Here is a 15,272-nt window from a genome sequence, read left to right on the forward strand (position 1 = left end):
GGAGAAGCAGGTACTACCCAAAAAGATCATGAAAGAGGGGCTGCTGCCTGACCCCTGGGCTTTAGAGAGTTCCACCCTAGCCCTTCTCCAGCCACACCCTTCCCTACTTTCCTGCCCAATTACTCTGAACCTTTGTATGGGTCCTATGCAGGCCTCTTTCCCAGGTCCATGCTCCCAAGAGTGGCCATGGGGTAGCTGCTGTTTGGCATGGGAGGGTGGAGAAGAGGAATGGTGGGAGAAGTAAATAGAATGTAAACTGCAGGCTGGAGTCCCCAGGTGTGGCTTGTAAGGTCACTTTCAATGAGAGAGCCATAGGGAAGGGAGGGGCAGACCATGGCCAACTCTACCCACATTGCTTTTCTCTAGCCTGGAACTTCAAGGTGTTTGAGAATAAATTCAAACCTGATTGAAGGATTCCATTTCCATAAAATTAATCTATGATCACAGAAAACAGATCAGTGGTTGCCTGGGGTGGGGCAAAGGAAGAGATGGACTACAAAGAGACTCAGGAAACTTCTGGGAGTAAGGGAAATGTTCTACATCTTGACTGTGGTAGTTTCATAGGTGTACACAAAGGTTGAAACACAATGCATTGTACACTTTAATGTGGTTTATTGTTTGTACATTATTTCCAATAAAAACTTTAAAAAATTCAAACCTGGCTTACAGGCTGTTATTAAGGTACATTTGTCAAAGTAGGGTGGAAATATATACTGCTCACAAAAATTAGGGGGTCAGGGAGCATGCATATAGATACTCCAGTACTGTCAGCCTTTTGCATAGTGCATTTTCACCAATGAAATAAAGTTGGTTTTGGATCTAATTTGCATAATCGAACAATTTTCTTTGAATTGTTTTTCACCAATGAAATAAAGTTGGTTTTGGATCTAATTTGCATAATCGAACAATTTTCTTTGAATTGTTTGCTTTTCTGATATTCTTGTTTAATAAAAATCAAATGCTTCCTTTTTTTATTGCTTCATATTCATTTTGAAATATTCCCTAGTTTTTGTGAGCAGTATATATTTAAAAATTTTAGGATATGTGCTGCCAAAGCGAGCACTTATTCTTTTTTCTTTAATTTTAAAAATATTTTATTTAAGTTTGGTGGAACGATTTACAATTATCTGAGGATCAGAAGCAGATGGCTCTCAGGGCCCGTCTTCCCCATCCAAGTTCTTAATCCCCACCCACTTCTAGAGGTGGCCTCCAGGCCCCGCCCTTTCTGCCTGGGCCCCGCCCCTCTCCCCAGCAGCTCCTCGCTTAGACGCCACCTCCTTGCCCTGGGACCCCACTCTCTTACCCAGTCGGTGGCCTGCCTGGCGGCCGATACTGCCCAAGCACTGGATCAGGGTGCGGACGGTGGCGGGGCTGGCAGGTGTGCGTGGGCCAGGCAGCCCGTCCAGCAGGTGATTGGCGAGCTCTACGAAGAGGTCGGTGCTGCAAGCGGCCGCCAGGTGGCCTAGTGCCACAATGGCCCGCTTGCGCACAGCCAGGCGCGGACTGCTCAACTGTGGCAGGAGACAGTGCAGGAGGCTGGCATGGAAGGCACCCAGTGGGGCGCCTAGCCTGGGGAGCAAAAGGGAAAGTCAGGCGAGCACACCAAGAGAGCACCCTGAGCCAGGTACTTCATCTCTTCCCCATTCTCTCCTGGCCTCCTCCTAGGAATTATGACAACCCAATGGCCCTTGGTAAACGTTAAGACTCCTTGTAACTGTGGCATGACTATTTATTATTACAAAGGAAGCAGGGAGGGGAAGGGACATTCTCAATGCCACCCAGCCAAGAAATGCAAGGCCAGAACTTGAATCCAGGTATCCAGGCTTCTAGCTTGGTAAGAAAACCCAATAGTAGTGCTTGTGGGGAGCTACAGTGGGGCTGTCCTGATGTCCTGGGAGTCTGGGCCTTGCTTTAACATCCACCCACCTCCTCCCCTCCCTCTGGGACCAGAGTGGTCTAAAATCTATCTCTGATCTGGTCACTCCTTTGCTTATCTTCTTTGATCTCTTTCAATGGCTCCCTAGTGCCCTTTAGAAAAGCTGAGCCCTGGGCTCAAGGCAAGAGTCAACACAAGAGAAAGTACAGGTAGAAGGCAGCCCATGCCCATCTTAGCAGCTTCTCTCCTCACCTTCAGACCAGGCCCATGCATTTTCTATCCCACACATGTCCTAAGACCTTTTCTTCTGTCTCTCTACACTAACACATTGATCTCACTCTCCTATAACTCTCCACCCAGCCCAGACCTCTCTTCTGGGTTTCACTTATTTATGTGTTTACTTACTATGTGATAGCCTGTGCTGGGGGCTCAGGTAAGCAAGACAGATTGCCTTTGGAACCTGCCCCTGGCTGGCCCTGGCCAGTTGGCTAAGTGGTAGAGTGTTGGCCCAGTGTGTGGATGTCACAGGTTCGATTCCCGGTCAGGGCACATAGGAGAAGTGACCATCTGTTTCTCCACCACTCCCTTCTCTCTCTCTCTCTCTCTTCCCTACCTGTAGCCATGCCTCTATTGGTTTGAGTGAGTTAGCCTTGGGTGCTGAGGATGGCTCTGTGGCCTCTGCCTCAGACACTAAAAAATGGCTCCACTGCTGAGCAATGGAGCAACAGCCACTGGTTGGACAAAGCATCACTTCTAGTGGGCCTGCTGGGTGGATCCCGGTGGAGGTGCATGCAGGAGTCTGTCTCTTTGCCTCCCCTCCTCTCACTAAAAAATCCCCCAAAACCTGCCCTATGCAGTTTCAGTTGAGTGAAGGCCTCCCAGGCACCTCAACTTCAACATAATTCAACATGCCCTAAACTAAATCCATCACCTTCTTCCTCACACTTGCTTCCATTCCCAGAGAGCATCCCACCACAGCAATGGCCCTATGTCTGTACCCCCAGTTAGTAAAGTCAGACTCCTGGGTATCATTCTGTGTCTGCTTCTCTCACCCACTCCAAGCCCTGTAGAGTCTGCTTCCAGAATACATAGAAGTTGAGTTCCCCTGCTTGCAGAAGCCTCCAAACCAGTCTCCTTGCCTCTTCCACCCCCTCCAATCTACCATGCACACTGAAGATATAGGATGATCAGTCCAAAACTCACAAATATGCACCTGACATCTCTCAGCCCATCAAAAAAAACCCTCCATGGGCTCCTCACACCTTCAGTGTACTTAGTAGCCATCCACCCCTGGCTTCTGCCCAGTTGTTGGGCCTCATCACTCCATATCAGCCCTAATCTCTCCACATCAGCCCTTCCACAATACACTTTAGCCCACAATGCCCTGCATAACCCCTGAGACCCCATGTCTTCTCCTGCGTCTGGGCCAAGGGCAATCTCCTCCAATGTCCCCTTTGTGCCCACTCAGGCCTGGCCAAATCCTGACCATCCTTGAAGGCTCATCTAGCAGGATCCTCTCTAGGAAGGGTCCTCACACCCCAGCTGGATTCGAGCCTCCTCCTCTGAGTTCCTATAGGCCCTGCTCTTATCCTTACTGTTGTTCTTACTGCACTCACAGTTGATGTGTCTGTGAGCTCCTTCCTAGGAATGACCAAGACTGACCCAGTCCACATTGCCAGCACTAGTCTAGCACCTGATATTTATCTGGCCACAAAGTAGGTGCTCAACTCTTGGGAGATTGAATGAATGAATGAAGGAATACTTTAAAAATGTACAGTACAGGCCCTGGCCGGTTGGCTCAGGGGTGGAGCGTCGGCCTGGCATGCGGGGGACCCGGGTTCGATTCCCGGCCAGGGCACATAGGAGAAGCGCCCATTTGCTTCTCCACCCCACCCCCCTCCTTCCTCTCTGTCTCTCTCTTCCCCTCCCGCAGCCAAGGGTCCACTGGAGCAAAGATGGCCCGAGCACTGGGGATGGCTCCTTGGCCTCTGCCCCAGGCGCTGGAGTGGCTCTGGTCACGGCAGAGCGACGCCCCGGAGGGGCAGAGCATCGCCCCCTGGTGGGCAGAGCTTCGCCCCTGGTGGGCGTGCCAGGTGGATCCCGGTTGGGCGCATGCGGGAGTCTGTCTGACTGTCTCTCCCCGTTTCCAGCTTCAGAAAAAAAAAAATGTACAGTACAATTTAAAACAAAGGCCCATCTATATTAGCTTGAAAGAAGAAAGAAAAAAAAAGAAGGGGGAGAGGGAGAGGATGAACACACCAGGGCTTCAGCTATGGAGAGACCTGAGTTAAAATCCTACATTCTGCCACTTACTGACATTGTGACTTCAGGCAGGCCACATCGCCTTCATAGCCTATAAATTTGTGATAAACGAGTTCTCCTTTGCAGGGCTACAGGGACAATTAAGGAGCCCCAAGCACAGGGCCTGGTGTGCAGTAAGTGCTGGCTCTGTGGATTTAAATACTTTGCTGTCCCCTTTGTTCCTCCTCCTCCCCCAGTCCTCCTTGCCTGAGGTGGCCTCCCGCACCTGCTCAGCATGTCAGAGAGGATGTCCAGGGCTTCTAGCTGCACAGCCACGTCTTCTTGCTGGGCAATGGCACTGGTGAGCTGACCAGTGATCTTCCGGCACACATTGGTGGCCAGGCCAGAGCCTGCAGCACAGAGCACATGGTGGGCTTGGTGAGGTATACGGCTGACCTCTACCTCTGGTTGGCTCCTGCTCTATTGAACCAGGGAAGCCAGGCCTTAAGTGGTACCAGGTTTGATCCAGAGTCCCAACCAAACTAAAGGTGACAGCTCAGGGAGCTAGAACTGATGTCCAGCAGGCCGGCTGGCTCACCCCATATCCAACCCCTCCTTCCTTCCACCCTCCACTAGGACAAAGGGAAAAGTTAAGCACTCCCTTCTATGGACTCCCTTCCTGCTAGGAGGGGCCAGACAATCCCATTCTGGCCAGGGAAACATATGTCAATATCTTCTGGGGGCTTCTGAGAAAATATATGTTTTCCTTATAAAAGGCAAGAGACCCATGCAGATACTCAATCCTGTCCTAATTGAGCTGCTAAAAGAATTACTGCAAAAATGGAGTGGCTGATTCCCTGCTTCTTCAAGCAGCCATGAGTTAAATTTTCTAACTTGCAGCTAAAAGCATTGCTGACATAGAGCCATGAACTCAGGCAGATAGGGGTCTGAATTCTCTGCTACTGACCAGCTGGTTGACCTTAGGTAAGTCCCTTCACCTCTCTCTGTTTCTTTAACCATAAACTGGGACAAGTAATTATGGTGCCTTGTCCCTGGGACCTGAGTACCTGTGGCTGCAGGGGGTAACTCTGACAGGACGGTCTTGAGGCCGATGCCAGCAATATCTCGGAGCTGCTCCTTGTCTGACCGCATGTTGGCACAGAGAGCATCCACGATGGTCTCCACCTGGTACTCCTTCACTTTGCCCACCAGAGGACCCAGGCTGAGCAGGGAAGGAGGCAAGGGGTCAGAGGCCCCAGGCTCAGCTTGAGTCAGGCTACCCCTTATGTCCCCTCAAGCCAGTGAGGAATAGCCCCAGATCAACAGGAGACTCCCTGTTTTGCCAGACGGAGAGGCATCCTCTGGCAACTCCCAAACCTTTATCTCCTCCTGGGTTTTGCAACTCAGTATATGGCCAAAACATCAAATCCAGTAACCTCAGCTGGAAACCAGGGAGTGCCCAAGAGGACTGGTTCTCAAACTGGAGCACATAGCAGAATCCCCTGGAAGACTTGTTAAATGCAAACGCTGAGTCTCAACCCAGGTTTTCAGATTCAGGAGGTCTGGGTGGGGCTCGAGAATTTGCATTTCTAGCAAGTTCCCAATAGATGTTGACACTAATGGTCTGAGACCACACTTGAGGACTTCTGTCTTAGAGCCTTGTTTCTCAAAGTGTAGTCACGGGATCAGCATCATCAGCACCACCTGGAACTTGTCAGAAATGCAGACCTTCAGGTCCTACCCTAGAGCTGCTGAACCAGAATCTGCATTTCAGCAGAGTCCCCAAGTGATTCAAATGTTTAAAAACAGCAGCAATGAGCCTAACCAGGCAGTGGCTCAATGGATAGAGCGTCGGACTGGGACATAGAGGACCCAGGCTCGAATCCTCGAGGTCGCCAGCTTGAACGCAGGGTTACTGGATTGAGTGTGGGATCATAGACATGACCCCATGGTCTCTGGCTTGAGCCTAAGGTCACTGGCTCTACTGGAGCTCCCCCCCCATCAAAGCACATATGAGAAAGCAAACAATGAACAACTAAGGTGCCACAATGAAGAATTGATGCTTCTTATCTCTCTCTTCCTGTCCATCTGTCCCTATCTGTCCCCCTCTCTGGTCTCTGTCCCTGTCTCTACTGCTAACAACAACAACAACAACAAAAACAAAACAGCGTCATTAGATGCACTGGATCTCAGCCTTAACTGCATTGCCATCGCCTGGGGCCTTTAAAAAACTGTTACCTGGGTGCTGGCCCCAGAATCTGAGGTAATTGGGTTCAGGTATAGCATGAATGATGAGTGTTTTAAAAATTCCTCAGGTGATTCTAACATGTAGTCAAATGTTATACGAGATTTTCTGACTCAAATGAGGGTTTCCCCGATGTTCGTGTGTGTTAGAATGCAGATTCTCATCTGCCCGCCTCAGCTCTCTTCTTCCACCTTTCCCACTCCTGAATATGAACCCCTGGATGGGAAATACATAGTTCTAACAAGGGTCTCAAGTGACTTCAATTCACGCCAGTTTGCAAACCTTGGCTCTCCGGACTGCTTTCTCCATCACCTCCTCCATCTAAACAATCATGGGTTCTCCCACTCTATCTCCTGCAGCATTGATTCTCAGTAAGGGTGATCCTGCCCCCAAGAGTGTTTTAAAAATTTATGGTCTTGGCCCTGGCCGGTTGGCTCAGTGGTGGAGTGTCAGCCTGGTGTGTGGAAGTCCCGGGTTTGATTCCCGGCCAGGGCACACAAGAGAAGCGCCCATCTGCTTCTCCACCCATCCCCCTCTCTGTCTCTCTCTTCCCCTCCCGCAGCAAGGCTCCATTGGAGCAAAGATGGCCCGGGCGCTGGGGATGGCTCCATGGCCTCTGCCTCAGGCGCTAGAGTGGCTCTGGTCGCAACAGAGCGACGCCCCGGATGGGCAGAGCATCGCCCCCTGGTGGGCGTGCCAGGTGGATCCCGGTTGGGCGCATGCGGGAGTCTGTCTGACTGCCTCCCTGTTTCCAGCTTCAGAAAAATACAAAAATACAAAATAAAAAAAATTTTATGGGGTTATGAGACTACACTTCTGGCTTTTACTGACAGTGGGAGGAGGTGGCCGGGAATGCTAGAAAGACAATATGGCACAGCAAGTCCCATTCCAGGTTCCACCCATATTTCTAACATCCCTTTGGATAGAGGTAAAAAGCCTTCCTATAATCATCTGAGTCCAGAACCTAATTTCATGTTACATATTAACACAAAGTACTTTTTGCACTATTTTAATATACCCTAAATGTTTCAAGAATGTAGTTACCAGGTAAATTGAAGGAAGACTGTATTTTGTTTTCTGGGAAACTTTACAAGAGATAGTCACAATTTCAGAAAACCTTGTCACTAAGAGCAATGCCTGTGGTACCTGAGTCCTCAACATCCCCACCTGTCACTGCTGTGGCACTCACAGTGAGCCCACACTGAGCTGCAGGCCTCCTATGACTTCATCACTTTGCTGTCATCAAGCCTGAGCACTTACTGAAACACATACTATTTCACTATGAACTACATTCCTCCTATTTCTCCTTTATATTATAATTGACGGCTTTATATATACTGCTTTGAAATTGTGTAGAGGCAGATTATAATATATGTGAATTTCACTGCAGGAGAGGAAAAGGGTATTTCAGACTACCTGCTGTAAAACAGGGATGTTGGCTGTGCTGGTGGGAAAGCACAGTGCACCCTGGATCTCTACTCCACACCATACACCTGACCCTGTCACCTTCCTGCATAAAACTCTTTGCTGAATTCCCTTTGCTCTTGGGATCAAGTTGAAATTCATTAACATGGCCAAGAATGACTGGGCCCAATTCACAGAGTACTGTTAGAGAAGGGAGTGTCCCAATTCTCTATTGACTATTGACCCCAGCCATTCTTCAGTGCCCTACCCTGCCCACCCTGGCACGTGTGCGTGTGTACACACACACACACACACACACACACACACACACACACATCCTGTGGATACCCCATCTTGCTTTTTCCGCTTGGGAGGTAAGTGCCCAAGGTCTCAGGGCTACAGCCTCATGACGCCAAGGGCAAAGGCTTTTGGGGCTGCTGTGTCCCTGCAGCTTTCACCATTCTGTTGCATTCCAGACTGACCTTGAGCCAGCGCCTGAATCTGTGCCTGAGGGCTTTCTCTGACTACAGGTACCAGTGGATGCATTACCCTCCACCCTTCCCCAGGAGCAGTCCTCAGCCAAGGACTGACAGAGCTGGCAGGTGGGAACACTCTAAGGCAGGGGTCCCCAAACTTTTTACACAGGGGGCCAGTTCACTGTCCCTCAGACCGTTGGAGGGCCGGACTATAAAAAAACTATGAACAAATCCCTGTGCACACTACACATATCTTATTTTAAAGTAAAAAAACAAAATGGGAACGAATATAATATTTAAAATAGAGAACAAGTAAATTTAAATCAACAAACTGACCAGTATTTCAATGGGAACTATGCTCCTCTCACTGACCACCAATGAAAGAGGTGCCCCTTCCAGGTGTGCGGCGGGGGCCGGATAAATGGCCTCAGGGGGCCGCATGTGGCCCATGGGCCGTAGTTTGGGGACCCCTGCTCTAAGGTGCCCCCAGTAGGGTTGAGCTCTGCTTGCCCACAGCAGTAACTTGCTTGATAATGCAGCCTTTATTGGCTTTCTTCCTTCCCTGCCTTGCTTCTTTATTCCTGTACTGGATTTTCCTGGGATCACTTCTCAAATAAACTTACAACTGAATTCTGGAACCCAGACCAAGTCACTGTCCAACTCCACTGAGACTCCAAGAGCTGTTTAGCAATTCTTTTCTCAGAGACTGTTTCCCAAAGGGGCAGGGGCCCCTGGGGAGCTCCCACACTAAGGGAGCATCGCCAGAGGGTGCCTCCCTGTCCCCACCAAGGCTGACACTTACCACTTGACTGCCAGGTTCTGCACCTCGCCATTCTTGTCCTCCAGGAGCCTAAGCAGCATCTTTACCACCTTGCGCTCACTGTCCTCATCCAGCTGAATGGAGTCCTTCTGCAGCTCTGACATCAGGTCACTGGTGGCCATGAACCTGGGCAGGGAGGGCAGAGGAGGATTTTCAAGCAGCTCCTGGGCCCCAGTGATTTGGGAAGTATCTTAGAGTTCCCCCAGAAGCAGACATTAACACAAAGATTCAAGGAACAGTAGATTATCTGGGCTGTGGTCACAATCTACTGTAAGAAGAGCAGTGTGTGAGAGACACCAACTGCCACATTGTGACCGACTAGGAGTAGCATAGCATACTAACTAAATGCTTAGGGCTTCAAAGTCGGTTGCTCTTGCTTCTGCCATTTACACAAATATGAACTTGGGCAAGCCACTTCACATCGCTGAATCTTAGTTTACCTGTCTTAAAAATGGGGATGTGAATATTACCTGCCTCATGGGGTTGTATGGAAGATAAAATGCCTGTGCTGGGTATCTGAAAGCACAGTAGCGGTCTGAGCTGGAAAGTCATGGAAAATTGGGGCTGCAGGGGGCACTATGGCGCACCATTCCTGCCAAGATTGGCAGAATCTTAAACTAGCAGTCCTCAGCTGTGTCCACCTTGCAAATGTTTTTTGAAAAATTTGAATTATTTACCAATATTTTAAAATTGGGAGAATTGACATAAAAGTATTATTTCCAGATTCTCTTGAAAAAAAGAGTATGTGAATACAACTGGGCCTACAGTCCCTGGTGACAATAACTGACTCTAGTCAAGTTGTGGTTGTCCTCAGGAGGGACACACTCTATCCAGGTCACCAGGTTCCCACCAGACCCACCCTACCTGTTCACAGGCTCTTGAAGGTGCTTGAGAGTAGAGACTAGAGGAGAAAGCAGGACAGAGCAGCAAGGAGAGATGCCATGAAGTCGGGACAAAGAGTGCTGGTCCCAGGAAGCTTCCAGCTTTTGCTGACACACCAGGCAATCAAACCTCCTTAACCAGCCTTGCTTTCCTGCTTGAGCCAGTCAACTAATAGCCTCCACACCCAACCCCCCAAAATCAGTCACAGTCAGCTGAATCTTTGCAGGCTCAGACCTGTTGCTGGATGTTATGGCGTCCCATACCACCCTATTAGCAGGAGGTCACCTATCGATGTCATAGTTGTTTATTTTTAACAGCTGGGATAAGCCTTAAGCTACTAAGAGAAGAAAGGCATGGCAGGGCTGACTGTGCCCACCTATGGGCCTGGCCACTGCAGGAGAAGCAGCCAAGATAAGGTGAAGGAAGAGGTTTGAATCTGAGCCAGGGCAAGGCCTGGGTTAGGCACATGCACTCCTAGGTCTGTCCAGCTGAGAGGGCATTCTCAGAAGGCAGGCGGGAGCTCTAAGCTGCATTTCTGCTGCAGTCCATGGGACCCAGAGCAGCCTGGCAACCCAAGAGATGTGCTACTTTGTCCAAAATGGGCCTCCTGCCCCTTCTTTCTTCTCCATCTGTTGAATGCCTAGTCATCTGTCAAGGGCCCAGCTCAAATCAGCTTCAGGGATGAATCCTCTGACTACCCTGCCCTATCCACCACCCACACTCTCTCAGCACACTGGGTCCCTCTGGACAAGAACTCTAAGAGAACTCTGCACCCCTTGATCATAGCACTTCTCACACTACCCTGCACACTTGGTCACCAATGTGTCTCACCCATTAAATTGTGAGTTGACAGGGGCTTGCCAGTTTCATACAGGTCCAACAAAGAACAGGTCTAAAGAGCACTTGGGGTGGCAGGGTGAGGGCAGGAAGGAAGGAAAGGTTAGAGTCAGCCTCTAACAGGGCTCAGAGCCAAACAGCTGTGTGAAAATCTGCACTCAAAATCAACCCTCTGAAATATGCCTCAGCAATTCAGACACCCCCAAGTTCCTGGAAACTCATAGCTCTCTGAGAAAGAAAGCCCTATTGTGTATATATGTGTGGTAGTGATAGTGGCGGTGTACAACAGTGTTTAATTTGATAAGTGAGAGCTTGAACACCAAAGTTTGGCTTCAAGTAAATACACTGGTCTTGTCTTGTCACTTATCAATTGGGTGACCCTGAACAACTGACTCTTCCGGGAGTCCCAGGGAATTTTCTTTGCCCTACTTTATAACATCCTTGGGGAGATTTATTTTTTAATTCAGTGAGAGGAGGGAAGGCAGAGACAGACTCCCACATGCATCCCAACCAGGATCTATCCAGCAAGCCCACTAGGGGGCAATGTTCTGCCCATCTGGGGCATTGCTCCATTGCTTAGCAACCGAGCTCTTCTTAGAGCCTGAGGCGGAGGCCATGGAGCCAACCTCAGTGCCTGAGGCCAACTACCTCCAATTGAGCCATGGCTGCAGGAGGGGGAGAAAGAGAGCAAGAGAGAGGGTGGAGAAACAGATGAGCACTTCTTCTGTGTGCCCTGACCTAGAATCGAACCCTGGACATCCACATACCGGGTTGATGCTCTACTACTGAGCCAACCAGCCAGGGCTCATCCTTGGGAAGTTTTAAGAGGACAATGAGTTCTTAGCATGAGGCAGATGAGGAAACTAGGCTCAGAGAGGTTGCAGGAACTTCCTAGTGTCATACAGCAAGTCAGGTGGAAAATCAGTCTACCAATCATTTCTCCTGGTTTCTTAACCAGTGTTACTGTGTTTTTAAGAAATGATGTGGGGTTGGCAAGGCCTGACCTGTGGTGGCGCAGTGGATGAAGCATCAACCTGGAAACGCTGAGATCGCTGGTTCAAAACCCTGGGCTTGCCTGGTCAAGGCACATATGGGAGTTGATGCTTCCAGCTCCTCCCCCCTTCTCTCTGTCTCTCTCTCTCCTCTCTAAAAATGAATAAATAAATTAAAAAAAAAAATGATGTGGGGCCTGACCAGGCAGTGGCGCAGTGGATAGAGTGTCGGACTGGGATGGGGAGGACCCAGGTTTGAGACCCTGAGGTCACCAGCTTGAGCACAGGCTCATCTGGTTTGAGCAAAGCTTACCAGCTTGGACCCAAGGTCACTGGCTTGAGCAAGGGGTCACTCAGTCTGCTGAAGGCCCACGGTCAAGGCACATATGAGAAAGCAATCAATGAACAACTAAGGTGTCGCAATGAAAAACTAATGATTGATGCTTCTCATCTCTCTTCGTTCCTGTCTGTCTGTCCCTGTCTATCCCTCTCTCTGACTCACTATCTGTCTCTGTAAAATGAAATAAAATAAATAAATAAATAAAAAATGATGTGGCAATTCCTGCCAGATCACTCCCCCCCACACACACACAGTTTAGCCATTTCATTGTTGGAGTCTGAGTGGCAATAGGGCAGCCTCCTACCCACCAAGCTGGGGCCCAGGAATAACTGGGACCAAAGACTTCCTCCACCCTGCCTGGGACCTCCATTTTCAGTCACTGCTCTCCTCCAGGAGCCAGAGGACACAGTCTCAGTGTCATTCCAGAGAAACCTTAGAGGTGATGCAGCTGAGACCAGTCAGCCACATGGGTGCCTGGACAGCTGGTCAGCAGGACCCAGCCTCTCTGGCATTTGGACTTTAAAAATAGACACCATTCTCATATGCTTGGGTGGTTTTAAGTGTTCTCAAGGCCGCTAACAGAGCAGGCTGAAAGGGCTTCTTGGGCTCTAGGTGGCAGGACCAACTCCTTCTCCTGGAGAATAGACCTAAGGTCCTAGAGGCAGTGGTGCAAATCCCCTTGGCTGTGTGACCTTGGGCAAGTTAATTCCCTCTCCAAGCCTCTGGAGAACAGAAAGAACAATCATTAACACCCTGGTGGATAGGTGGACAGAATGAGATTATACTGCACAGTATAGCAGGAAACCTGGGGCACAGAAACATTCACTGAGCACCTACTGTATACACAGAACAGGCTCTGTAACACAAAAAGGAAAAATATCTCCCAAGGCTAAGATATGACACAGCAGAAACATGGGTAGGAACTCAGAGGAGGTGCCTAACCCTGCCTGGGTGTCAGGAGGCATCCCAAATAGGTGACAACTCAGTAGGAGCTAGCAAAGTGAAAGGAGGAAATGAAGGGGGTACACAGAACTTCCAGGTAAAGGCCCAGCATGGGGAGAGGGCATGGCTGATTTCTGATGTGCACAGAACCATAATAGTGTCCATTTATTAAGTGCTTACCTGGTGCCAGCCACTAAGCTAAACTTTCTACATGGATTAACTAACTCATTTCTCATCCTCACACCAACCCGCAGAGGTAGGTTGTTATTATCCCCATCTTATAGGAAGAGAAGTTGAGGCTCATGAGAGGTTAAGCAGCCTGTCCATGGTCACACAGCCAGTAAGTGGCTGGGGGCAGGACCAGAACACAGGACTGTGGCTCAGAGGCTCTACTAAAGCTGGATTAGAGGTTCTTGAGGGTACTGCGGAGTGGGTTTCAGGAGAAGGCAGAGGGGTGAATCTCCTCATCTGTCAGGGGGCAAGAATCAGATGGCATTGCCAAGATCTTAGCCTCTGTGTTAGACTGACCTGGATTTGGACCCCAAGTCCTCCACGTCCTAGCTCTGTGACTGCACCTAGGCCCTTCATGCCTCTGTGCCTCAGTTTTCGTAAAATGGGGATAAAGTGATAGAATGTTCAATAAGTTGGTGCAGCTACTTTGGTCTCTGCGAGCTCCTTTCAGCTCAGAGGGTCCAGAATTGGCTGTGTGACCATGGGACATACATCCCTTCACCTTCCTGGGTTTCCTCTGGAGGATGAGGAAGTTGGGTCACAGGTTTCCTCCATTTCTTTCAGCCCTCTTCCTGTGTGGCTCCAAGGGGAATAGGTATACAAAACCTAGCACTCCCACCCCAACCATTATCTAGCTCTATCTGCAAAGCCACTCGGCCTAGTTCCCTCTTTCAAGCTTGTTAAAGCAAACCTGGAAGGGGAGAGGACGGTAAAGGGTGCCCTGATGTGCAGGGAGGGGGCCTGGAGTAATTCTTTCTTTTTTCTTTTTTTTCTTTTTTTGTATTTTTCTGAAGCTGGAAACGGGGAGACACAGTTAGACAGACTCCCGCATGCGCCCGACCGGGATCCACCCGGCAAGCGGCACGCCCACCAGGGGCGATGCTCTGCCCCTCCGGGGCGTCGCTCTGTCGTGACCAGAGCCACTCTAGCGCCTGAGGCAGAGGCCAAGGAGCCATCCCTAGCGCCCGGGCCATCTTTGCTCCAATGGAGCCTTGGCTGCGGGAGGGGAAGAGAGAGACAGAGAGGAAGGAGGGGGTGGGGATGGAGAAGCAAATGGGCGCTTCTCCTATGTGCCCTGGCCAGGAATCGAACCCTGGTCCCCCGCACACCAGGCCAACGCTCTACCACTGAGCCAACCGGCCAGGGCCAGGCCTGGAATAATTCTGAGGAGAGCGCAGAGCGTCGGGTGCTGAGGTTATCAGTGAAAAAGTCGAACCCGGGAAAGAGCTAGGTTTCAATGCAGGAAACAATAGGCAGCGCTGGGGTCCTGCGCTTCACTATGGGCGCATCACCTGCAGGGCGAAACGAGGGCTGGGCATAAATGAAGCAAGAGGCCGAGGAAGGTGGAGTGGGGCGGAGCTGGGGCTTTGATGGGGGAACAGGAGGCAGGGACTGAAGTTTTCACGGCTGGAGATGAAGCTGGCAGAGTCAGGGAGAGGAAGGGCTGCAATGCGGGGAGAAGCCGGGCTGGAGCTCCCGCGGGGGCGTTGAGGCAGGAGGGAGAGGTGGTCTCCGGGAAGGGGCGGGGCCTAACGCGGGAAAAAGAGGGGTTGCTGGGTCCTGGGGCAGGGCCGGCGCCTCGGACGGTGGAAGGCTGGGGGTTTCAATGGAGGCGGAGAGCGGGGCGGGGCAGCAGGGCTCACCTGAAGTCCTTGTCGCTGGATGTCATCTTCTCCAGGAGGCTGGAGATGTGAAAGGCGGCGGTGCTCATGGTGGCTGCGCGCCGCGGGCCGGCCGGCGGGAGGGAATATGGCGGCGCGGGCGCCCCCTGCCCCGCCTCGCCGCACCGGCTGCGATCACAGACAGAAATAGCAGCCCCCGCCCGCCCCGCCCGCCGGCCGTGTGCTGGAGCCTCTGCCGCCGCCGCCTGCTGAAGGCAGGAGGAGGCCCGAGAGGCTCTGCGGCCTCACTTGAGGGTCCGGCCCCAGCGTCAGCCCCTGCCCGTGAACGGCCCAGCACCGGCTTGTACACCCCCCAGAGACGGGG

At 50.9% G+C, this 15,272-nt stretch overlaps 1 protein-coding gene across 2 annotated transcripts in view; it reads right to left on the reverse strand.

Annotated features, from left to right (window-relative positions):
* CAND2 (cullin associated and neddylation dissociated 2 (putative)) overlaps positions 1-15,060 on the reverse strand; it is a 54,987-nt gene extending 39,927 nt beyond the window's left edge. For both annotated transcript variants that reach the window (XM_066352076.1, XM_066352075.1), the window contains exons 1-5: positions 14,930-15,060; positions 9,045-9,188; positions 5,185-5,339; positions 4,404-4,527; positions 1,304-1,569 (exon numbers count right to left, since the gene is read on the reverse strand). In XM_066352076.1, the coding sequence (XP_066208173.1) occupies positions 1,304-1,569; positions 4,404-4,527; positions 5,185-5,339; positions 9,045-9,188; positions 14,930-14,997 (757 nt within the window). In that variant the 5' untranslated portion in view covers positions 14,998-15,060. The remainder of the gene's footprint in view (positions 1-1,303; positions 1,570-4,403; positions 4,528-5,184; positions 5,340-9,044; positions 9,189-14,929) is intronic.
* Positions 15,061-15,272: the final 212 nt, after the last annotated feature.

Source organism: Saccopteryx leptura, chromosome 10 (assembly GCF_036850995.1).
Source record: "Saccopteryx leptura isolate mSacLep1 chromosome 10, mSacLep1_pri_phased_curated, whole genome shotgun sequence".
Lineage (NCBI taxonomy): Eukaryota > Metazoa > Chordata > Mammalia > Chiroptera > Emballonuridae > Saccopteryx > Saccopteryx leptura.